Genomic DNA, 26,670 nt, shown 5'->3' with positions numbered 1-26,670 from the left:
AGACAGACAGACAGACAGACAGACAGACAGACTCAGAGAGGGACAGAGACAGAGAAAAAGACAGAGACACATACACAGAGACAGAGGCAGACAGAGGGACAGAGAGACAGAAAGAGAACAGGTACAGGGAAAGAGAAGGAAGATAGGTGTGTGGGCAATGCAAGTTGCTTATTTGGGCTCTTCTTATGCTAATGGCATACTGCTTGAATACTTTTCACTTTCATATCGCTGCAGTAAAGAAAGTGAAAGTGAAAATAAGTGAGTAGGCCAGTTCTCTGTGCTCTGCTTGAAATTCACTTGCCCACGGGAGATGGCTCAGTAGAATAAGTGCTTGCCTGGCAAGAGCCAGGGCCTGAGTTCAACCCCTGGTTCCCCACCACCAATAAAAAAAGAAAAAGAAAAAGAAATTCACTCTGCAAAGCAGAGGGAACAGGAACTCCGTCCATGAGCTTGCTGACAGTATCACAGCCCACAACAAGTAAATGACAGACACATGGCTCAGAGTGTCAGAGTTCAACCGTATTATTTGCTTCCCTTAATGTGCCACCCTAGAACACTTTGAAGGAGGAATTCCAAGGCAAGAACAAAAAACTAAAGCAGGAAACCAAACTGAGGCAACAAAGAACCAGCCAAAGAATCCCACTTTTTAAACAAATCGGGTGTCAAAAACATAAAATAGTCATCTTTTAGAAGTTCAAATGAATTTGAGAAAATCCTTTTCTTCTACAAGTGAGTTATTGACAAAGGAAAAATCAAGACCTTCATCCTACAACACGTAGGACAAATATTACCAGCACACAGCTGAACACCCTGGTCCTATGGTGACAGCCATCAAGTGCCAGAAGCTTGGACAAAACCAAGTTCCCAACACGCTTAGGACTGAGTCCAGCTTGTCACCCTGCTTGTCACCATCCACAGTCTTCCACGGGGTATGAATCAGTCGGGTCCTGTGCAAGAACAAGGGAGGAGAGACCCAATCTCCTCTTCGGCAGGCCAGCCCAGTCAGACTGCGTCGTGTCCAATATGCTGATATCTCTAGGGTCCCCCAAAGAAAATGTTTAGGGCTTTACCTTGCTGTGGATTTCACGGCCCTGAAAAGCCAAACTGTGAAAAGGCTCATTCAAAACTGTGTCCCCTCATTTCAGAGAGCCTGAAGGTTTTCATACTGTGTGTCTCTCTTTCCACACAAAGTCTTAATTGAATACACTCAAAGCCCACTCTGCTTTTCTGCATAGCTTGGGTTCCTCTTTCTCCCCTGCCCTCTGAATTTCAAACTCTAACTTAAAAATATATATATTAAGATCCCTTCCTGAAGTCTTCCAATTACTTCTGATTAAGGGTGATTCTCCTTGGTTCCTCACCCAGGACACTAGCATTACACCTGTGAACACCCCGTTTCCAGAGCTGCTCCTTCCCAGCAGCTGCGGCTTCTGTCCTCCTAGCCCCCCTAACTTCTGCGGCCCTCGGCTCCTTCTCACACCCCCTCCTCCCTCTGTATACCACTCCTTAGCAAGTTCTGCTTCTCTCTTCTCTCTATCTCCTTCCACCTTTTTAAATCCTAAATTTGTGCTCCTCCGTGTTTGCAGTACACAGTGCTTGCATTCCTCCTAGGGAACTGCCCTTGCACATAAAGCATCTCCATTCTTCTTCCTTCCCCTCCCCGCTGCTCTCCTCCCATCTCCTCCACTGATTCCTAGAAATCTGCGGCTCCCACTACCCCCAAGTTAACCCTGGCCTTGCCACTTGGGGTTCTGCCTCTTTGGTTGCCCCACCTCCGGAGAGCCTGTTACCTTCTTGTCAGACTCTTAGGCAGCCTGGCCTCACCTCTGTGACCCCATTCCACATGACAACACCCCTCACTCCAACTCTGTCTAATGACAGACTTTGCTCATCTTTCTTCCCAAGGTTGGTGGTACACACAAGGCCTGTGTCATTTCCTGCTTCCTCCGGCAAAACTTCCTCAGACAATTTCAATGTACTGAGCTCTCCTTACCCTGACATTTCCAGATACATGACACAACTAGAGCTGGACATCAGCTTTTCATTATGGGTTCATTCTAGCATGCTGAGCTCCTCTTCTCGAATATATAATATATGCTCCATGAAGCAGAAAGGAGAATTTGTACTCCTTTCTCGCTAACCCCAGTAGCACTGGACACACTGCCAAGTCTAAAAAGAGGTCCTCCCTAAAGGTCCCACCCATACCACTCTGCCAGTGAATCTTTACCTCCTTGAGTAGTATGTTCCTTTCTACAATGTCAAAGACTTCTTCAGGAAATACATAAAGATCAAACATCAATACGGCAGGTATACAGAAGACATGTTATGAATGTTGAATTAAACATCATTTTAACCCTATTTTGTGAAAAGGTACAACGACTCACCTATCCACTGACCCTCACAGGAACATGAAATTTTCCTGCTAGGCCAGTCTCTCTAAGGCAGAGAGACACATCGTTACCGCAGGGACCTAGAGAGGTCCACTGACTGTCAGGGCTCACACACTCAGCGTGATGGTAGGGGTCACAGAAGCAATGCTGTTGATTATGCTTAAAAACCCTGGCTTGATCACGACACACCTGCTACATGAACTGAAACAGCACATCCCACCCCAGCAATAAGCACAACTATTATGAGTCAATCATCATAATAAAAATATTTTCAAGAATTTTTAAAATTAAAGTTTAATGGTATAGTGGTCATTAATAAAATATCTGGTGATTCAGGAGGTGGCAATGTTGATGGTGGACCATAGTTTTCTATTCCACTCTTAATGGCTTCAATTCTGTAGAAGAAAAGAAGAGATGGGGGAACGATGAAGCCCTGTTTGAGTGAGTGGATGGAAATGAAGGGGCTTAGGTTGGAGACAGTCCTAGGCGCAGGCAGAGCCTCTGAGGACTCTGACGTACTCCGCCAAATTTTGCTCAAAAAGCACTCTTTGGAAAATCCAAGTGGGCATTGTTCTAGCAATTACAAAAGTCACCAAATGAATAACACACTTGTTATGGTTTGTATCTAGGTGTCCCCCCAAAGCCTCATGAGGTCATTGGAGTGTAGTTCTAGAGTTTGTGATTAATTCATGATCCAAGGCTGGGATCATGGGTCTGAACGTTGCTGGGACTATGGGTGTGAGGGCTACACCCTCCTGGGGCAGACAGCCTGAAGGCAATATAAGGAAAGGAGAGAGGCTTGCCTCTGCCCCTGCTGCTGCCGCTGCTCCTCCCTTTTGCTTTTGCTCTTTGCTATTTTCTACCGCCATGAACTGCTGCCCTCTGCTATGAGCTGCTCTGCCTTGGAGCCAGCTGAGTATGGACTGAAACCGCCAGTAACTGTGAGCTAGATAAGGCTTTCCTTCCTTCATTATTGGTGTCAGGTATTTTGTTACAGCAACGAGAGAAAAGCAACTGAGACACCGCTCCATCCACTAATGATTACATCAACAAAACATTTTAATATTCTAGAAATAAATTACAGTGGCTTCACACTATCTGGGCAAATACTCTACCTGTAAGGTACACTTCCAGCCCAGAAGGCTTTCTTTATAAACATGAAAACTATTTGGTTAAATCCTTACCAGTGTCTATAAACCCACACACTTCCCAAATAGGATGAAGAATTCAGCTCAGGAAAAAATCAACCTTTAGGAACTTTCTAATTATGTGCATGGGACATATTTTGATGAAACTGATCAAGCAATTGGCTGTACTGTATTTTCTGAGTTTCAGGCAGTAGAACTTTCTCATTGCTGAAATGAGTTTTTATCTCCTTTCTCAAATTCTGTCAAAGTTCAAGAGAACTCATAGGGGGGAGCACGCCAGGGTGGGAAAGGAGGGGAGAAGAGAGCCCAGGAATGAGTGGAAACCAGTGTTTCCATTGTTCTTAGTTTGTAAATGAAGTCAGAAAATAGCCATAATTAATCTAACGCTTTCTGGAACTTTTTTTTTTCTGGACATCGACACATTTCGGAACAGCCACAACTGCTCTCCCACTTTCTGCCATCTTCTTTGAACTCGCTTTCAGAGGGAGAATGAGTGGATAGTTGGTTCACTCTCACACATAATCTTTTTTTACTAGCATATTTTAATACAAGTGCCTTCATGACTTCTGTTATTCATTCCTAGTATTAACCAAGGAAATTTTGAACTCCTCTCTAATGAGAACAATAACTTATTCTATGCTTGGCTCACTCTTTCTCCAATTTCTTAAGCCCCACTTTGTCCTGGACCTCGGCAATCCAGTCTGAAATCCCTCTCAAATATAGGTTTTATGTTTCCTACCCCTGGGTGCTTACAATACCACATCTAATTTACCAATTAATTTTGCTTAGTTCCATTAATCTTGTCTTTTGCTTATGTTCAAAATCCTTTTTCTTCCTTCAACCTTCAAAGAGAAAAGTTGACTTGACCAGGCTTGGTGTTTCTAAAAATTGCATCATTTATCTGAGTTTTGCATGAACCTTGATTCCCAGCTCACGTATACAAACACGAAGGGTAAGATTTAAGAACATTCTAAGCTTCACTTTGCAAAATTTTAATTACCTCTATCTTCCCTTCTCCCTAGAGTACAAAGCCCTTGCCAGTGGGTATCATAGCGCAGGGAAGGCAATTAAGGTTTATTGGTGGGGGGTTGATGGTCAGTTTTTGTTTTTTGTTTTTTGCTTTTTGTTTTTCTCTATAGTGTTTTTTGGTCTGTTTCCTGGGATTCATCAAAAGAATATCATGGGGACGGGGGAGAGGAAACACAACTTTGGACTCTGACCAATCCGAATTAGAATTTCAGCTGCCTGAGCCCGTTTCCTTTGTCTCCCTGGGTCTTGTGGACTGAGGTGTATGTGAGGCACCTGGCACACCACTGGATTGACAGCTGTCCCCCTGGAACCCCCTGGTCTAGCTGTGTAACCTTGAGCAAGTTACCTGAGTGATCTTTCTATGCCTTGAGGATTTCACATATAAAATGAGATAATAAGAGTCAGCCAAATAGCTCAGCGGATTAAAGCTCCTGCTTAGGCAGACGCAGGGGCTGGGGGTTTGATCCCCAGGATTGCCCTGCCAGCCCTGGCCCGGGGTGCGCTGAGATGGTGATTGAGCCTGGGCGTGATGGTGTGCACCTGTAATCCCAGCGCTTGGGAGACTGGAAACAGGAGGATCACTACGAGTCTGATCTACGCAGTGAGTCCCTGTACACCCTGTAGATCCTGTACTACATACATAAAAAAAGAAAACAAAAGTAAAATGAGATACCAACAGTACTTGACAGAACTGCCCAACCCATCAAGCTAATCTAGCGAAGTATCTGAAACCGCGGCTTGCGTCTGGTGAGCACTGCGCACGTGAGACTGTTCCTGCTGCTATCGTCGCCACTGCTTTCATCACTGCTGTCACCGGGTGCATGTTCCTACCAAGTCCCCACGCCGGGGCTGTGCGAAGGCCTTCCTGCGCCCCGCGAAGGTGCCGCAGAGATGGCACCGGCGCCCGTGTGTGAAAAGTGCGCTGAACCACTGCTCTGCTCACCGCCTCAGGACAGGCGCCTCTAGCGCCACGCCGTTCGTGCTGCTCACCGCACTTGTTTATGCTTCTTGTTTTAAGGGCTGGGCCTTCTTAACGACGGCACCATCTACAAAATTTCCCCGCAACTTCCATCCTTTAGAGTCTCCGTTTGCTCATTTGGGGCCGACACCTGCTGCGAACATTTTACAGGCGTAAGCCTTTCCTCGTCTTGTCTCCAGCACTGTTGCTAATACCTTCCTGGACTCAGTGCTTTCCAAGGAACTTAAGTTTATCGTGAATAGTTCCCAAGGCCATGTTAGGAGTAAAAGAAAAATCTATACAAAAGGCTCACTGCAGAGCCACACGCTCAGGACGCATCTTTATAAAGTGTTGCTATTAAATATTTTATAAATTATCGGGGGCCTGCCCCTTAGCTCAGTTCTTTAAGTGGCTGCTTCAACAAAGCAGTCAGGCTCAGGTTGCTGTGGTTCGATCCCCACAACTCAAGCCAGTCAAACCTGCCCTGAAGGCATTCGGAGCAAAAATAAATAAATATTAAAAAAGTGTCTAATTTTTCTCATAGGGAATAATCCTATGTGAAAAAAAATCCTAATTTCAAATGTGAAGTAATTGATATGCAGAGAAACAGAGCAGCATCACAATTTAGTCAGATGAGAGAAAAGAAGGGATTCCAACTGTGACCTACCTCATTTCAAAATACTATTTCTACTATATTTTAAGAGGCCTTCACTATTTCTCTTTCACTTTTTCTTTTCTTTAATGTATCTTGTACAGGGTCTCACTATGCAGCTCAGACTCGTAGTGATCCTCCTGTTTCAGCCTCCCAGCTCTGGGATTACAGGAGTGTGCCACCACACCCGGACTCGGTGGCCAGCTCAGTGCACCCAGGGATAGGCCCAGGGAGGCATGTGGTGCTGGGAATCGAACCCCAGTCCTTGCACTTGCCCAAGCAGGAGTTTATCCTACTGAGCTATCTCACTGGCCCCTCTCTTTCACTTTTTGCATAACAAGTTTGGACCTCTTCCCATTTCCTTTCAGTCTTTGGGTGGTAATATTACTTTTTTAATTAATATGACCCTTCTCCCTGAGATGTGTTGGAGTCTGTCCACATTTACTTACATTTGTGATAGCCTTAAAAATGCAGCAGAACAGAGTCCAAGGCTCCAGCCTCCTGCTTTCCTTAATAGGTGTTTGCAAAGCTCTAAAGCCAAACAGTCATAGGTTCAAACCCCAGCTCTGCACACACTGGCTCCCGTGGTGGTTGCATACCCCTCAGCAGGCTCCGTACCCTAACTCCAGGAAAAAAGTGGCTTTACTCACCCACTTGATAGCTGGCCAGACAGGCGGCAAGGGCTGCAGTGCGCAGTGCATGGCCACTGCTGCGGAGGGGACCCCAGCACGGGTGGGGGGCTCAGTCATTCTCTGAGCCACAGCAGGGTCCCCTGAGTAGGAAGCTGCCCCCACCCCAACACACGTGCCTGGACGCGCGCAGGCACACTGCTTTGCAACACCCCTCTCTTCACTCCTGTTGCTTCCTCCAGCCCATTGTGGATTTTGCTTTTGCCTTGATGTGTTTTCATTCAGACGCGGGGCACCTTGCAGACACTCTTGTGGCTGCAGGAAACCGATCTATACCTCCTTATTATAAAGCCCAAAAGCCCAACAGAAAACAGCCACATGCACATCTCCATGTTTTTGCATAATATGAATGTTCAATAGAAAACCTCCTTGACTGATCATCCCATTAATCCTTGTAAAAGGAAGATCTGAAGCAATGAAGGCAAATTTTTAGCCCCTCCTCGACCCGCTCCGGGGCACACCACTGTCAGGTTACTCCCCATATTTCTCTATGAGTTTGAAATAATCTCAGAAATTAAGTGGGAAATAAGTATTCATAGAAAAGATTGTCACCTTGCAAAACACAAACAAAATAATGGCTGTTCTTACACAGTTCCTACTCACAGATGAAAATATTCGTCATACCGTGTAAAGCAGGTACACATGCCAACTATTTCCATGCACAACTACACCCCTAGCAGATTAGTTATCGCTGGTTACTTTCCCCAAGAGTTTGAAATATACACATCTCTACTCCTCTGGCTGAGTCATCCTATACAGTTAGTAGAATGGCTATAGACAGATACCAAGGCATGGGGCAAGTCTGGAGATGATGGGGGGCTAAAGGACTCTCTATCAGGGACCACACAGAATAACGTTCTCCACCCTCTTTCTCAAGCTACGATATATATTCATCATCCTCCAGGGCAGATTTACTTTAGCCAATCTTGCAAGACTGATTAATAAGTTCAGAGTTTCAATACACTGTTTTACAAAGAAATATCTGTCAAAGAAACAGCAGGCTGACTCCCTATAGGGAAACCTACATTGAAAATCAAATTATAATCACAGATTTACATGACTAGCAAGATGTGAGAAAAGAGGAGTTCCCAAGTACACTTGTTGAATGGTTTTTAATTAAAATAATTTTATTGGGAAACAAATAGCAATGAGACTGTTTCAAAACCAATTACTAGCACAGTTTCAATAATTACTACATTGCATATTGTTGTCTTAGTGGTTATTTGTTGTACAAGATGCAGACATGATATCCTGTCCACAAACACTATTAGAACAAATCTCTCTATTCATTGAATTAAGAGAATGCGGCTGTATAGCTATCCTTACTATTTTGAATATACAGATACAAAATGGTCGTTCATTTGTATCCCCCTTTTTTGTTTAGTTTTGTCTGAATGTTTAATAGTTCCAAGCTACATGGCCTAATGCCTACATCCATCTATACGCCAAAAGACCAGCCAATAAAAACAAAGTCCAAAAAATTCATTAGCCCAAACTCACTGTGCTCTGGCCAGCGCCTGTGTGCACAGTGTCCAAGTTTCCCCTGTGACTCTCCTATTTCTCCTCTTTAATGGCCTTCATCCACCCCTCTGGGAACTGAGGGTTTGTCTCACTAAAGGTGCCGATATACTCAATATTGCAGCAGGTCTTACAGGCCACGTCACCTGCAGAAGCAATTCTTCCGATTTTCTTAGAGCTCATAAAAGATTTTAACTTAGGTTGCGTCACATCATAAGCTCTTTCCAAGAGCCCACAGTACAATTCACGGTGCTGTTCGTCAGTGTACCTCAGGTCCCTTGAATGTGCAGTCCCCCAAAAGAAACTCATTGGTCTCTCTTAGGTAAAGAAAGAGAACTCACATTTGAAAGATGCATTAAACAAATCACGCACTTGGTGAATACGAGCATTCAGGGCCTGCTTTTCCACATTTGGCCAGAATTGCTTCAAGAAAATACCTCCAAGGTCACTCACCAATCACCATGTCCCCTACCTACCATCAGTCCCTTCCCCAAGTACACCAACAAGCTCATTTCCATGTTGCTCCAGCATATCCTAGTACCCACACGGGCATCTTTGTCTTCTCTTCTTCCCATAATGCTAACTATCCTAACCACTCTTAGTGAAGAACAGAAGTAAGTGTGTAAGTATTACTAAGATCAGTATTTATAGAAATACATGACACTTTGCTATTACAACAGCCCTGCAAACACTGGTCTCAGTGATGTCACAAGGTTCTGGGTGCCATAAATCTCACATACAGCCCTTGAAGGAAGACCTAGCCTAGTATGGCTAAGCGTGTTTCAACTCACCGCATACTGGAACTTTCCATTGTATTCACGATCATTGGCTTTCACAATTCGTTCCACTTCTAAAAAGAAAGAAATCAGATATGAAATTAAATCTTAGACCCTCAGAAACACATAACATTAAAATAACATCATTTAGATTACTTTGATTGCAATCTAATTTACAATAATTCTTTTGAAGTTGAAGGACATTAGCTTTTGCCAGCTGGAATGTTGGAACCTGTGTTGGAAAGTCCCAGAATGAAACCTGATATGTTTCTCATTATACTTTTGATGCCAGCCATAAAGCAAAACACTGTGTGCCTCCAAACCCTATGCCCTCTAGCGCCACGAAGATCTTTTCTTTAAATTTCAGGTAATTTCTGAAAGAGAAAGAGCCAGCAAAAGCAAAATGCACCCTGAGAAGGAAGTTTTTCAGAACCAAGGAAAAACAATACAAGGCAGGCACAGTGGCACAAGCCTGCTATCCCAGCACTGAGGGAGGCTGAGGCATGCGAAATTCATGGTCCAGTCTACCTGAACAATTTAGCAAGATTTTGCCTCAAAATAAAAATGAAACAGGATAAAGATGTAGCACAGATGTAGATCCCATGATCCTGAATTCAATCCCTAGTACTGAAAAAAGAAAAAAAAAAAAAAAAAAAAAAAAAAAAAAAAACAGCAAAATAAACATACAGAAGTAGCCAGTGAGGTCATGACCTTAGGGGCACACAGCCAGAGGTGATAGGCAAGACAATATAGATATATCAAAAAAAAAAAAAAAAAAAGCTGAGGCTGGGGGTATAGCTTAGCAGTAGAGCATGTGCCAACACAATTCAGGCCACTGGTTTGCTTCTTAGAACTTCAAAGTATAAAAGAAAATTTTAAAGAAAAATGTTATATGATTAAGAGGCCAAGATCTGTCTTTAAAAGTAGCCAAAGAATCAAGTCTCTTCTAAAAGCAAATGCAAATAACAGCACACATAATAAAATTAATAAACCACAAGCCCAAAGATTATGACAGGGCTCAAATAAAAAACTGCAAAGAAAAGGCAGTACCCACAAACACCAGAATGCTCTGCGGCGAAGGTGGCAAGCTCTTTCTCTGTCCCGCACTCCGTGTTGAGTGCGTGTCACCACCAGAGTTGATCAAAGAAGCTTCCTGAGAGATGAATGGAAGTTGTGGGAAGAATCAGCAAATAATCCCCCAGATGTCCATGTCAGGCTCTGTGGTAACTGAGCCAGTTCACGTGGGGCCCCACAATCCCACAGCTCTCTCAGGGGGTGACAGGTGTTAATGGAGAAGGCGAGCTAAGGAGACTGGAGCGAGACTGGAGCAAGAGGAGACTGGAGCGAGAGGGACTTGGAGGCCCATGTCAGGAACAAGAAGACAGGTGAGAAGAACAGGAAGCAGAAGGGAAATGGGAAAAATGAGGGCTCTGAGGAGGAAGAGAAGGAAGGAAGGAACATCCTGTACTTCAGCTCCCGCACCTGCCCCTAGGCTGGGCACCAGGAATTGTTAGAACTATCACTCCCCAAAGTCCAGGAGGGAGCCAAAAGTCTCTGTGGCTCCTGTAGCTCAACTCCATGGCTGAAGGTCACATCTGAGGGCTGCGCCGGACAAATGACATCTTGTGTTTTGGGTCCTAGTTAGGCATCTACACGTGTAGGGGCTCTTGTCTGTTTGGTGCCCATCTATGTGGTTTCCTTCTTGGCTGTCTAACAAAGCCAGCTCCCTGGGGTTGTTCCTGTTTTCCAATCTGATTCACCCAGCTGCTGTACTAGACTGATGTCAACAGCTGGCCCGCTCTGAGTGGGCTTGTCACTGTCATGTGTGACCCTGAAATTCACAACCCCCAGGAAGCAACCTCTCAACCACTCCCCTGAAAGTAAAGCTTCAACCACTGCCTATGAAAGCACAACCCTTCCTTTTTGTCTCTTCCCCCACAAAGAGCAAAAATGTCAAAGCCCAAAGTAGTCCTTTGGAGGGTGAGATGACTTAAAAGTGTCAACAACATAGACATCTATCCTTACCTCAGCCCAGGAACAGTAAAACTGTTGAGAAGAAAACAGTGACGACTGTTGGGAGGATGGGGACATGTTCTTCTTCCTGAGTGACAAATGTTGACCTGGCCTGCTGGCATGCTGCACACCATTCATAGATTAACTTTGGCTCCAAATCAAAATCCAGACATATGCCGATTTGAATGCGCACTGGCCCTCGCTTACTGCAAGCACATTCAGATGATGATCATTTCTAAACGCCACATTTGCATGAAGCACACCTGTTATGCTTTGTGTCTAGGTGTCCCCCAAAGCCTCATGCAGGCATGGGGCGGCTTCTGGAGGTTGTGATTGATTCTTGATCCAATGCTGGGATTGTGGGTGTCAGTGCCCTGGGCAGATACTCTGCATTACAATGTAAGGAGGGGAGAGAGGCTGGCTAGCTGCCTGAGCTGCTGCCACTCCTTTTGCTCTCTGCTCTTTGCTGCCATCCTGAACGGTTGCTCTGTGCCATGTGCCACTCTGCCTTGGAGCCAGCTGAGTGTGGACTGAAACTTCCAGTAATTGTGAGCTAAATAAACCTTTCCTTCCTTCATTTTGGGTGTCGGGTATTTGTCCTAGCAACGAGAGAAGAGTAACTGAGACAACACCCAATAGCAGAATTGCCCAGCTCTGTGCCCAATTTTACATACTCTAAGTATTGGAATCTTGGCCTTATAAGTCAAGTGGGAACTGTCTACCCCGCATCTTCGTGCAGCCATACACTTAATATGATTCCTATGACTGATTCCTGAGCGATTCCTCTGGTAGGTCTGTAATCCTCTTCTGGGTGTCTATCTTGCTCTTATTTCGAAAGACCTGGATCCAGGAAGTCCTCTTTCTGCTTGAGAACTCCTCTGATTCAGTCTTACTCTTGGCTTTTGTACATCCAATACAGTTCTTACTGAACTGAGCTTTCCAAGATTAATTTTGGCAGAAGATTTTTACATCCTTTCAGTAAGCTCTACAAAATTCAGGCATTTGTTCTAAATCCCTCCTGTTTTCTGCCCACAAGGTGACCTTGGTGGGCCCCAGATGTCTCACAGCAATTCGTTTTCTGCCATTCACTAGTACAGGGATGAGGGCCCAAAGTCCTCTCAACAATAAGTCGCATCCTTCAAAAAGGTGCCACAAACAAATCCCCCAAAGACTCCCGCACAACAGGCTCAGAGGTGTGATGACTTCGTGCATGGTGCTTTATCCAGATGTGATTTCAGTCAGGAGGGGAAAGTAGTCACCGAGGGGTGACCGATTTGTCAGCGTAACTGATGCCTGCGCTATCACTGAATTTGGCTCCAAAAAAGGAATAAAGACATCCGCTAGTACATATAAAACACAGCAAGCCTGCAGGCTAGGTACACTACAAGAAGTCAAAGCACCTCCAGCTTATGACGGCAAAATGAGTCCACTGTTCACCTGCCTTACTTCTGAGATTACAGAAAACGGAAAGGTCTTTTGAGAAGAGTAAAACATAACATTTGCTAGAAAACGAAAGTTTGGCTAAGAGATGTTGCATATTTCAAAGAAAGTATAGAGAACAAACTAGAAAAAAATGAGACCATTATGACTGGAGAGTGAGAGATAAGAATAACTTCTGCCAACAGCCCTGGAAGAGAGAATTTCCCAGCGGAGTCCCCGAAGGGTCCCCAAGTCAGGGTCAGTGAGCAGAGAAATGGAGAGTGTACTACGGACAGCGTGACAATCCCAGTTTCCATCTGTTTTCTCAGCAAAATAATAGCAGGTTCCCCTTTCGTTCCCAGAAGAATCTCAGTTTAGATGACAAATTCTATTATTGTTTTATTTATGGAAAATTATCTCAGAAGCCATTGATTCATTGCTTTCAGCTGTGTGATTCCCAATTTGTTCTGTGTTAGTGTCCTCTGTACTTTTTACGGGTGGGGTTAGGTTCTAAGGTTGCATTTTGTTCCTTCTCGTCATTTTGTGTAGCACTGTCTTCTGACCTTTGTTGTAGATCTTCGTTGTACTTATAACCTTAGCACCTACTGAAGTTCAGGTGCAGATCTACAATGTTTGGATTTATCCAGCTGTGCCTGGCTTGGGTCTGGCTGCTGTGCTCAGCTCCTTCCTGCTGCTGCCCTTGAGGGTGAACCTATTGTGCCCCTCTGGCAAGATTTTCTGCTCCTGGACTAGCTGGGTGGTTCTATCCTCTACCCTCTCTGTAGGGATTGCAGCTGCAGGGTTACACCCCAGGTCTGTATGCCAGGCCTGAGCTGAGCCTGGAGGGGACAAGGTGGAGTAGGGGAGAGAGGCAGCTCTCCCACACACTCACTGGACCTGGGCTAGGACTTTGTCTGGGTGTTCCCAGAACGTGGCAGAAATTCCTACTCGGCGGGCTGGGTAGGGGAACTGCTGCAGAGTGGTGGGGGGCATCCCAAGGGGGTGGAAGACGGTCTCACCCAAGCTATGCCTGGGCTGGGACCAGGAGTTGGTCCTGCCAGCGCAGGGTAGATGGAAGCTCTCCCACACACTCATAGGACCTGGGCTAGGACTGGGTCTGGGGGTTCCCCGAACATGGCAGAAATTCCTACTCTGGAAAATTATCAGGTAATTAAATAGTAGATAAGTCCGCCATGTCTTCCCACACACTATCTCGGCCCACTAAAAAGGGTAGGTGACAGACCAGAGAAAGAAGCCAAGAGGTGTCCAGGCCCAAGACAGAAGCTTCTCCAGCTCCCCGGGGTATCTCTGGCAGAGCTGGCCCGGCAAGCCCCACCTTACAGGCGGCTGTGGGATTTGCCAGGCTGCCTACACACCCACCAAACTTTCCCTGTCAGATGCCTCCCTGCAGAAGAAAGCTGGCAGGGAAACACCTTCGCCGCCACACAACCCATTTAGTGCTTCACCTGCAAAAGTGCTGGCAACCATAGGTCGCCTGAGGAAAAGTAGCAGCACGCAAGAAAGGGAACCTGAGGAAAACTGACAGCACAGAAGAAAGGAAGCCGAGGACCCAGGATGCCGCTGAAGACGGTGGGACGGGGCTGCCATTTCCTTTCCTCCTAATTACGACCTTGCAGACCTGCAAGAGTCAACCCCGAAGCAAGAACAAGCCAATATGAATGACGACGGCGACAGAAAGTAACAGAACAAAGATGAGTGCCAGGAGATTAGAGTGGGCAAATGTGAAATGAAAGAAATCTCTGAAAGTGCATATCAAAGTGGCAAATAAAAGGATAAGATTCTTAGGGTCCTCCTTCATTCTCAAGAGTTGATTTTTATAAGAAGATAAAACTTAGGAGAAGTGGAAGAGGGCAAAGGATGCGAGGAATGCATAAATAGGAGGTATATTCTCTGCCCCAGCATAGGACACAGCTCTTCAAAGTGAAAGAGCCACCAAGTGCCAGTCACAATGACAGAAGGAGGTCGGACTTCATAAAAATTTGAGCTCTGGGGGTCGGCCAGATAGTTCAGTGGACTAAAGCCCCTGCTTTGGCAGGTGCAGGGACCAGGGTTCAATCCCAGGCACCACATGCCGTGCCAGCCCTGCCCCGGGAAGCTGAAACAGCAATGGGAACAGCAATTGAGCCTGGGCATGGTGGCACAAGCCTGTAATCCCAGTGCTTGGGAGGCTGCAAACAGGAGGATCCCTATGAGTCCGATCTCTGTAGTGAGACCCTATACTAAATATATTTTTAAAAGGGAAAAAAATTGAGCTCTAAGGATGAAAGGAAAATCCAAAATATTTCTAGAAAGAAAATAACTGGGTTAGCTCCAAAGATACAAGAAGAAAACGAACATGAAATTTTTCATCATCAACAAGGCTGCTAGCAGACACTGGGTGATGACTTTCAGTTTTAAGAAAAAAAGCTTGTGAACTTGAATTTTTATAAGCAGGCAAATAAACAATAGCAAGTGGGGAAATGAAGACATTTCCTGACATCCAAGAACCTCTTCAAATAACGCCTCAACAATGTGCAATGGAAAAACTAATGGTTTGAATTTTGAAATTAAAGTGGACTGAGAGAAATGGAAACCAGGGCAATGATCTGCCAGGGTTAAGAATGATAAGAAAAACGTAGATGTAACAGTCCACACACTGCTCGAAGCGAACACCAATCTGAAGGCCAAAGGGGTGCCCGTCTGTTCTCTTGTTCACAAAGTTTGCTAGCCAACACACCCATTGCTCGTGAGAAGTAGAAGTATGACTAGTTTTTGGCTCAGATATTAATTTCTCTAAGAAAGCCTCAGAAACAAATCACCGTTTGATACAAAGAACATGAAAGTGAGTTCTTGTAAAGCTGTGAGTTGTTGGGTTTTTTTCCACAAACCTAATGACAGCAGGCCAAAACACAATCCAGAGCGGGCAGCAGTCGTGTCTCTGTACTCATTCCCTACTGTTCTGACTAAATCTACAAATGTATGCTAGGCTGCCGGATGAAGTAATGAGCTACGTAGCCATCAAGCAGTGATTCTAAGTATTCTTTCTCTCAGTTTCACTTGTGCTAAGTACCAAGTGACCAAAAGCCTGAGACCGTACTTCTTAGAAAACTCTGAAGAGTTCCTGGCTGACCACAAGACCCAAAGGCAGAAGGCAAGGAGGGAACAAGGTCAGCATCCTTTGGGGACAGCTAAGGAGCTGGCCGAGGCATGTGCCTGCGTTGGATCCCATCCCTGCCCATCCCAGGGACTCAAGAGAACAGCCATCAGCAGAGGAGACATTCCTTTACACATTTGTTTATCCCTTTTGGAATATAGAAAACTAGACAGGGCCTTCAATGTCCTACTCCATCAAATGATGGAAGGAGCCTGCATCCTCCCCCAAAACCGTGAAAAGCAAATATAATTGATGTCTTCCTCTGCCAAATAAAGTATCGAGGAAACACTCACAGAATGCTTGTCTTTGATTCATGCATTTGCTGCTACATTCTCCAAAATAACTAAATGAGGAGCCTGTGTTTATTTACTTCATAAGCAGTTACCCAGCATTTGTCAAAAAGAATGGCCTGGTTTCAGGGTAATTAACTTGTCGCCACCCATCTTGGTCCCACTAAAAGAAATTCTCTGACAAAGTCAATGACTTGTGAAAGTCACAACCACCTTAAGATTACCTTTAAAACCTATATTCACTAAGCTTGCCTTTCCATTGGAAAGGGGACATTCAGCCAGTACATTCAACAGCGTCACAAGGGGACACAGTAACCTCTGCTGGGAATTTGTAAGTGTCACTGACTTCCCAAAATGGAAATTGGCTGAAAGAGCATTCATATAAGAAAAAGAGGACTGTAATCCCGGGCAGGAAACCTGAGGTCCTGCCACAAGCAGCCATAGGGGTGCGCTAGCTCCTCGCTGCTCCCTACCAATGACTTCCCAGTACAGTAACGCCATTTGGTGGTGTAACCATTAACTGAGGAAATTTGTGGGAAGCACTTTGTAAACAGAAAAATACCAGAAACTTCTTTTATAAAAAAAAAAAAAAAAAAAAAAAACAAGAGGAAAAAAAAGGAAATCAAACAAGCTTTGAATAGTCAAACTTAAAATCACTTCTATTACTATTCCCAAAAGGGTCTTGAAGTAATTTTCTGAATATTTTCAGTGGAAATTGGCAAATACTCATTGATTCTATTCCAGCCCCTTGAAGGCAACACCCAATGCCTAGTCTGGGCTCTTCTCCATCATAATATAATAAATTCTACAGTACCCATTTTCTTCTTCCAATAGACAAGAGAAAAAAAGTCACTTAGGTCTCTTATTTCACAGGTCTGCCTGTGAGCGATTCCCAACAGCGTGGTATTTAGCACTCCTTATGGACACAGGGTCTCCACTAACAAGACCAAACGTGAGGGAAGAGGTCAGCGGGCTTTCCCAGCCCCGCGGGTGAGCACGGCAAGTAGGAGACTCTAATTAATAATACCCTAATTAGTAAGTCTTTCCTCAGTCAACTCCAAAACATTTTGTCCTTCATCAGATATGGTTTCAAAAACAGTCTTGGGTACCTGGCTTTAGCCTCTGGAATCATGAAATGGTAAACACCCATGGAGAATTCGGGGTCTCGGGGTCCCTCTGTAAAGCCGTTAAGTACCTAGACTGACACTTCCTGAGCCAGTTTGGTAGCCATCCAAAAACTGAAGAACATCTCCCCACATGGAGTGCCACTTGGGGTTTAGGATTGTTGTTGATTTTGGGGGGTTGAGTCATAAATCTCAGAAAAATTCCCTCAAGCTAAATCAATAATTTAAGCTTTTTCCTTTCTTAATTTTCTTCCATTCTTCACAGTCCAGTCTGTGTGGTTGGAAGCCAGAGCAATTCATTAAAGACATGAGGACAGAACAATGTGTGGGGAGAGCTTTAAAGAAAAGATCCCGGCCTCCAAGGTTTTCTGATTGGACTCCAAGAACCCATTCTGATACAATTGAAGACTATGGGTCTTAAATTGGGCTTTCCTGCTGAAGCCCGGGGGAGACCTGCAGCTTCTGGGACTTACCGACATTTAAGCAGAAACTAAACAGAATTGAGGAAAAAAAGAAAAAAAACTCACATTTTTTTTTTTAGATTTTGTCCTCACAAAAGAGCCTGGAAACAAAGTTAGGGGATTCAAACAAATGCTAAAGGGCCTTGCATTTGTTTTCCTCTGTGCTGAGCCAATTGCTCATCAGGACCAGATAGTTGGAAAATTTAATTAATTAGTCACTTTATTCCCTTTATGGTTTACTATAGCTTTATAAGGAAATAGATGTTTACCAATTTATTCTTCTTCTAGCATATATGAACTAGGCAATATAAAGTACAAGTGAAATCAATAAAAGTTTTAGATAAGACCTTTTGTAACTGTAGATTGACAACTGGAGATGTAGGGTTTAACTCTAATAATACTAATCGAAGCCAATGTTGATGAGTCCTTGATAAAAGCAAGATACTGCATGAAGGTTTTCACACACATTATTTCACGAATCCTCAAAACTATGCGAGTTGGTCAAGGAAAGAGAAGGCCTCCCACAATAGTGCCCTAGAACCAGGGCTCAAACATGGCGCAGCCTCCTTATCAAAGAGGCTGGGCAGTGCCTGTAGATCTGGAGAGAGTGGGTGGTCCCGGGCAGAGATGACAGGAAACAGAAAATCGGAGTAGGCCTGCACCCAGAGACTAAGGAGAAGGGGAAGAGGCCTCTCTCCTCTGGCGAAGTTCTGCAGGGGCCTCCTCACGTGGTGCCCTGTGCACAGGAGGACTTCCTGCCAGATCGGGCTGCCCTCCCCTGGAGACACCAGGCAGTCCATGCTGAGGAAATCCTCCCAAAATCCTGTTCCCAGGACTTGGAAATTGTTCTTATTGTTTTCCAATTCTAGTTCATTTTAATTCCACATTCTTTTACAATTTGATTATCTATAGCAAAAAAAATTTTTTTTTTTTCATTTTTATAGACTGGGCCAGAATCAAAATACTTTTTCTAAAAAATAGCAAGTAGCCATTTTCTTCTCTCTGCAAGACAAAAAAAAAAAAATTCAGGATCTGCTCCCGAGGACTATAAAAGAAGCTGGAGGGACAGGCAGGACTGGCCACGGACCGGAAAGCAGCTACCTGGCTGACGGTGGGAGAAGGGATGAAGAAGGCACAAGAGGAGAGTCAGGGCAGTTTCCCCACTGCTGGATACCCAGGGACCACACCAGCTCGGGCTCATCATCTTAAGGTGCATGGGGCAATAAGTTGAGTTTCTTCAGCACATACCAGTTTCTTTAGTTCAGTTCCCTGAAGCCATGTGGCAAATAACATTTGTTGGAGCCAAGAGAAAGTGATTTATTCCGGAAATGTTTACTGAGCTCCTTTGGGCAAGGCTGTATGCTAGTCAGTGAAGAAAAACAAAGAAGAGAGCTGCTGGCAGAGGGCAGGCAGGCCCACAAGGCCCCGCAAAGCAAGGAAGCCCAGCAGAGACCCAAGAGCCACAGGAAACTAGAGAAGCTCAACTGAGCCCACCGGGGCCACAGCTCGTTCCCACCCATCACTGGCCACGCTGAAGGGAAGGTGGGTGGCCGGACAAACAGGATGGGGTGAGCTGTTTTGTCAACACCTTTTCTGTGCTAAGAGATAATCATTCACAGAAAAGAAATGTGTTGAAGCCACGCGCCCCTCCTCAGGGAACATGCAGACATTAAACAAGCCATCAAGCTCATGTCCACAGCAGCGCGACTTGTGGTAGCCTTGGAAGAGGCCTGTAGGTCCAGCCACAGATGAACAGATACAGCAAAGAATGTATACACACAATGGAGCACTACTCGGCTGTGAAGAAGGAAAATTTTGACTCATTTGTAAGAAAACAGATGCACCTTGAGACCATAGTGCTCAGAGAAATAAATCAGACTCACAAGCTTCAGTATCACGGAGTTTCTCCTATAGGAGAAACAGCCCACACTATAAATAAAAGATAACAGGAAACAGGGAGGCAGACCTTTGGCAAGTGGGAAGAGTCCCAAAAGATGGGAGGAGCAGGGGGAAGGGAAACAAAAAGCACTGAGAGGTGCTGTGTACACACACCCGCCCCCCACAAGAAGCACAGCCATTCCGCAGGGTGACCACGCACCACGACGCACACAGACTGTAAAGGACAGACAGGAGCATCACCAGCGCCTCGCATGAGCTGCTCCTTCCAGTAGCATATTGGTCCCCAGGCGAAAAAGTCCAAAGAAAAACCAGACCCTCATTTTATTTACCTATAAAACAATGAGATGCGAGTGTGCACACAGAGAGCCTCGGGAGCAGACTCTCAGACAGAAAGCACTGTGGCAGATCTCAGGCTCTGGCCACGCCTCGGCCCTCCCCGCCCCACACCCTGGCCCAGGGCGCTGTCACCTCCTTCTCCTAGGTCACTGCCCCCCACCCAGCCTCCGTAACTGCCTGTCCTCGGCAGAGCAGCCCCGTGGTCCTCTCAGCATCCTCAGGTTGCTTCACTGCTCCAACAATCACCGCAAAGTTAGTGGCTCAAAATAACATGATGGAGGACACCATGTTTCTAGAAGCTGGAAACGCAAGGCATTATAGTTAAGGTATCAGCAGGACCACGTTCCCTCCAGGCCTCTAGGGATAAACCTGTCCCTGGCTTTTTCAAGCTGCAAGAAGCTCCCCACCACTCTGGGCGCCTGGTCTTCAACACAGCTGTCACCCCCCGAGTGTGACCCACACAGCCCCTGCTCCTGAGGAGTCTCGTGGTTCCCTTGGGCCCACAGATGTCTGTCACAGAATCATCTGCAAAGGTCATTTCCTGTGGGATGCAGTCACAGGTGCTGGCAGTCGGGACTCGGACATCTGTGGGGAGGGACCTGCTTCTGCCTACAGGAAGGACCACCTCTGTCTTCCTCTTCTCAAGCCCATCCTTCAGTTCTTCATCTCAAGAGAAAGAAGCCAGTTGCAAAGATCATCAAAGCAGTAACAGCACAGTCGTTATCAGTGGAGATTTTAATGCAGTGGAATTTTATCTCCAAAGAGCCTGAAGAAATTACTATTGGGCTGGAAATTCTGCATGCAGCGAAATACTCACGTTTGAGAATGATTGACAAAATAAATATTTTTTCTTGAACAACAAAAAGTAATATGACTAACTGTCAGAAGCCCCACCTTCAAAAAAAGTGAAAGAAACTCTTCAGGAACAGTAAAATCTATTCTACATAGAAGCAGAAAAACGAAAACTAGAACAAGACAAGGATGTCCACTGTCACCACTCTTATTCAATGTAATTCTGAAAACATTAGCCAGAGCAATTAGACAAGAGAGGGAAATAAAAGGAATAATGAGTGGAAAGGAAGAAGTGAAAATATCAATATTTTCAGGTAACATAACATAGAAGACCCCAAAAGCTTTACCAAGAAACTTGTAGATTTAATAACCAAATTCAGTCACATAGCAGAATACAAAGTCAACACTAAAAAAAAATCAATAGCATTTCTATACATAAACAGGAACACCTCAAAAAAGAAACATAGGGAAAACATGCCTTTCACAATAACATCCCCCAAAAAAATGAAATACGTAGGAATCAACCTCACAAAGCAAGTAAAAGACTTACACAGTGAAAATTGTGGTACTCTGAGAAAAGAGATCAAAGAGGATTTCAGAAAATGGAAAGATATTCCTTGCTTATAGATTGTGAAAATGGCCATACTCCCAAAATTATTATATAGATTCAATGCAATCCCAATTAAAATACCATTAATATACCTCACAGATCTAACGAAAACATTCTTAAAATTCATCTGGAACCTGCAGCAACCTAGAATATCAAAAGCAATCCTGGGTAACAAAGGCAAGGCAGGAGGAATCACGATCCCTGACTTGAAATTATATTACAAAGCTACTGTGATCAAATCAGCATGGTACTGGCAAAAAAAAAAACAGACCTGAGGATCAGTGGAACAGATTAGAAGATGCAGACACAACTACAAACCCACTCAGTCACCCCATCTTTGACAAAGGGGCCAAACATGTTCATTGGAAGAAAGACAGCCCCTTTAATAAGTGGTGCTGGAAAGACTGGCTTTCTATATGCCAAAGGCTAAAATTAGACCTATGTCTTTCACCACGTGTAAAACTACAGTCAAAATGGATCAAAGATTTAAATATTAAAACTGAAACACTAAATCTTCTAGAGGACAAAATAGATAGAAATCTCAAAGACAAAGGGGTAGCTAGAGTTCACGAACAAAAACCAAACTGCACAGGAAATACTTCCAAGAATCAATAACTTGTATCTCATTTTTCTTAAGTTTCTGCACATCAAAAGAAATCACCAACAGAGTGAAAAGAAAACCCATGAATTGGGGAAAAAATTATCCAACGATCCTTCAGACAAAGGACTTCTCTCTTAAACATATAAAGTATTTTTAAACATCAGACCCCCCAAAATTCAAATAATCCAAAAATGGACATTTGAGATAAATACACACTTCTCAGATGAAGAAATATATATTCAACATCATTTGTCATTCAAGAGATACAAATTGAAACTATGCTGAGATTCCATCTCACCCCAGAAAGAATGTCTGTCATCAAGAGTCAACCAATTAACAAAAGAAAATAAACTAAAAAGAAAACCAGTAACAAATGCTGAAGGGGCTGTGGGGTAAAAGGAACCGTTCTCCACTGCTGGTGGGACTGCAGGCTGGTACAACAACGATGAAAATTAGTGTGGAGATTCTTCAAAAATTTAGGATTGAAAGTCCTGTTCAAGCCAGCTATCTGCTTCCTAGTTATTTTTCCAATTGAACTGAACACATCACACCACAGTGATTTATGGCACCCATGTTTATAGCAATGCAATTTGTCATAGCAAATCTTGGAAACAGCCCAAATGCCCTTTAACTGAGGAACAGATAAAAAAAGATGTCGTATTTTTACACAATAGAGTATTACTGAGCTATAAAAAAAGATAAACTTGAGGCTTTTATAGGTAAATGGATGCAACTAGAGACCATACTGGTAAGTGAAATAAATCAGACCCACATGTGTGAACATCATATTACCCCCCAGTATAAGAACCAGAAAGGGTGAATAAAATCTGAAAAGTACAATAGATAATGTGGAAGGGAAAGAATCTGTTCAAGAGGAAGGAAAAGCATAAAGAAAAGAAGGAAAAAAGGTATCCTTATATATACACACAGGGTAGCTTGGAGAATTGTACTGATGATTTCTGCTGGTCTATTGAAAGGAGCAGTTAAGACTTGATTTTTTCTTCTTTTTAATTTCTTATAATTTTTTTACCAATTTTGCATGTTTACATCTGGTAATCTAAACAACTAATTTGAGGATAATATGTAATACAACAACCATTGTGGAAATCCTATTAATTTTGTTTAATGAAATTCTTTATCATTTCTAAAAAGTTTTTCCTTTCTTTTTTTCTGTTTCTTTTTTTCCATTTTGTATCCTCTTTAAAACAAAAAAAACCTTTAAATTAAAAAAAAAATATATATATATATATATGCTCAAAAAAAGTTTGTGATATCAAATAACTTAATTGTACAGGAGAAGATATGGACTTTCTTCCTCCATTGAAGAACAAAACTCATAAAATCCTAAGTGCTATTAGTACAGGCTCCCACAATCCCTGGGTCCTACTGTTGTTTGCTGATCAGACATGGTAGTACATTATTTATTTTAGGAGCTGACACAGAAAATCAGATACATAAGCTGCAGCCAAAGCACCAACCACACTGCAGATCTTCATGGAGGCCCATAAGTGAACGGCGTTTGTGAAATTAGCATCCCTTGGTGGGGCCAGAAAAGGCCCAGAGGGGCTGGGGAGATAGCTCAGTAGAATAAGCGCTTCCCTGGCAAGCACAAGGGCCTGAGTTCAATCCCTGGCTCCACAAAACAGAAAAGGCCCAGGGCTTCCAAACGTCCTCTGAAATCAGAGCCCAGAGTTCCTTGCGTAGGTAGGAAGCCTAGCTGTCTGTACACACAGCACCAGCATCAGCCTCAAAACTGGACAAAAGGACTTTGGCAAAGCCTGGGATTTGAGAAAAAGCTAAAAATCAATAAACTCCATACCACACATCTCCTAATTCAGGAGTCAGACACACAGATAACGCTTTCATAATTGCTCCACACACATCCTTGTATTTTACGCTCATCCTCACCACAACCTCTGGAGATCTCGACCCTAATCTTCAAAGAAAGGTGAGCCGTAGAGGACCCAAGTACCTGGGTCTGTAAGAGCGGAAACCAGGTTTCCTACTACTGCTTCTGACTCATGCTTCTGCTGTGACCTGTGGGCAACCACCAGATATCAATAGAGCGCCCACACTCACACCCATTCTGGTCAAATCCAGGAAATTCCTACCCTGTTGGTCTTACCCTATTGACCATTTTACGTCACAGCCACCTAAAGTCAAATGTCTGTGTAGGTAAGTTGAGGGGGAATTTTTATTTATTTATCTTTTCTCTGTACCAGGGATTGAACTCAAGACCTTGTGCTTTCCAGGCAAGCACTTATTCTACTGAGCTATCTCCCCAGGCTCAGAAAATTTTAAAAAGCTAAAGGTTTTGATTGTGCTGTGAAAACAGGTAAGTGTCATACTAGTCTACATTGTCACAAGATTTTTAAATGCAGAGTGGCAACAATGGCTTCCAAATTCTACGCTATTGCTCCAAGCACCCTGAGCTTTTTCCCCATGGCCAGTCAAGACTGGCATAAGGAGCTGTCTCAGAAACCGTCGGTCCCCCTTACTGTCCTTGGAAGGCCACCCCCTCTGGAGGGATCAGGGTGACTCATCCAGGAGGCACAGCTAGCAGAACACCCTAGGGCCTAGGATGCCCCCCAGAACCAAAAGGGTTTTAATTTGTATTTGTTTTACAATCAGAAGAAAAATGAATAAAATAGTAATGGGTACATAACAATGAATCCCATTTAAATTCTATCTGTCTTTGTTCTAACAGTCATAAATACAAGTTTTAATACTTTTATGGAGGAGACACAAAGGGCCCTTCCCTAGGGCCCAAGGAAGACCCACAGCAAGCAGCGGGGCTGCTACTTCTCAGCGGCACGGCCTCCCAGGCTTGGGGCTTCCCTCACAGAGCAGCAATGCTGGCTCCTCCGGTCCCCGTCTCCAGCCAAGAGCAGCTTTAGCAGCTAAAAGAAAGCCCTTCTTCTCCACTCCTTTTGCTTCATGTTACAAAGCAATGAGATCCAGGTACGTCTCCCCAAGGCCCTGTCCAACACACAGAGCACATGCTCCAAGACGCACGGTCTCGGGGTTTCCCCTCCCTGCTATTCCAAAATGGAAAATTCACCAAAAAGCCAATAGGAAACAGCCTGCAATCCCAATGTCTTAAAAATCTGAGTCAACTGGCTGGAATTGTTCACATCTTAAAGTACATGAGACTTAGGTGAACACAGAGCTGATTAACCCACTACTATTGTGGGCTGCTAGACTGTGTTGGATTGTTTTGCTGAATTCACACACCTATAGTATTTAGATGCCAATGGGATACCCATCTCTGACAGGACTAAACAAAAAAAGGCAACACAAAGGAAAGACCATTTTGTACCTGTATATACAAAATAGTTAGGATAGATATACAACTACTTTCACTTAATTCAATGAGAAGAAAGATTTGTACTAATAGTGTTTGGAAAGGATACACGTCTGCATCTTGTACTATGGATAATCACTAAGAACATAACAATATACACTGTATTAATTATTAAAACTATCCTATTAACCAGTTTTGAAACTGTCTCATTGATATTTGTTTCTCAATAAAATAAAATAATAAATAAAATTAAAAAACAATGAAGCTTGAGGTGGAGTTGAGGTTTTCCCACCACACTCACATCTGCCTCTCATATCTTCACAGGTGTTACTGGTGGCCTGCGCTTCCTGTGATGCTCAAAGGCTAGGTAAGTGGGACCACTCCTTGATTAAATGCCTCAGAGATGTAACACTCAGGGAGGTGCGACAGTGCTCCCCCCACAACCTCAGGCGCTAAAGCTCTCTACACCACTACTCTCACCGATGTAACACTTGAAGTGACATTTAGCAGACTGTTTGAAGCCATTGTCGCTGCTACAAATTTTAAAATTGTTCTGACAGTTGGGCCAGGGAGATGGTTCAGTAGAATAAGTGCTTCCCTAGCAAGCACAAGGGCCTGAGTTCAATCCCCGGTTCCGAAAAAAAAAAAATGTTCTGACAATGTGATTATTTTACTCAACTGTAAAAAGGGCTCAAAAATGTTGGTTAAAAAGAAGAGGTGACTGCCTCGTTCCGGGAACCCCCAGACCCAGTCCTAGCCCAGGTCTGGTGAGTGTGTGGGAGAGTTTCCGGCTACCCTGCACCAGTGGGACCCACTCTAGGTCCCAGCCCAGGCGCAGCGTGGGTCAGACCATCTTCCACCCCCTTGGGACACCCCCCACCACTCCGCAGTATCTCCCTCACCCAGCCCACTGAGTAGGAATTTCTGCCGTGTTCCGGGAACCCCCAGACCCAGTCCTAGCCCAGGTCCCGTGAATGTGTGGGAGAGCTTCCAGCTACCCTGCACCAGTGGGACCAACTCTGGGTCCCAGCCCAGGTGCAGCGTGGGTCAGACCATCTTCCACCCCCTTGGGACGCCCCCCACCACTCCGCAGAACCTCCCCCACCCCGCCCGATGAGTAGGAATTTTTGCCATGTTCTGGGAACAACCAGACCCAAGTCCTAGCCCAGACACAGTGAGTGTGTGAGAGAGCTGCCTCTACCCCTACTCCACCTTGTCCCCTCCAGGCTCAGCTCAGGCCTGGCATACAGGCCTGGGGTGTAACCCTGCAGCTGCAGTCCCTACAGAGAGGGTAGAGGATAGAACCACCCAGCTAGTCCAGGAGCAGAACATCTTGCCACAGGGGCACAACAGGTTCACCCTCAAGGGTAGCAGCAGGAAGGAGCTGAGCACAGCAGCCAGACCCAAGACAGGCACAGCTGGATAAATCCAGACTTTGTAGATCTGCACCTGAACTTCAGTATGTGCTAAGGTTATAACTACAACAAAGATCTACAACAAAGGTCAG

At 44.5% G+C, this 26,670-nt stretch overlaps 1 protein-coding gene across 1 annotated transcript in view; it reads right to left on the bottom strand.

Annotated features, from left to right (window-relative positions):
- The window catches only part of Atp8b4 (ATPase phospholipid transporting 8B4 (putative)), a 255,715-nt gene that overhangs the window by 209,489 nt on the left and 19,556 nt on the right, over positions 1-26,670 (bottom strand). Inside the window, exon 2 of the mRNA XM_023724062.1 lies at positions 9,176-9,234. Within this exon, the coding sequence (XP_023579830.1) occupies positions 9,176-9,234 (59 nt within the window). The remainder of the gene's footprint in view (positions 1-9,175; positions 9,235-26,670) is intronic.

The sequence above is a fragment of the Octodon degus genome, unplaced genomic scaffold, assembly GCF_000260255.1.
Source record: "Octodon degus isolate 3935 unplaced genomic scaffold, OctDeg1.0 scaffold00105, whole genome shotgun sequence".
NCBI lineage: Eukaryota > Metazoa > Chordata > Mammalia > Rodentia > Octodontidae > Octodon > Octodon degus.
Note: the sequence above shows the minus strand (reverse complement) of the source record. Positions and strands in the feature narration are given on the sequence as shown.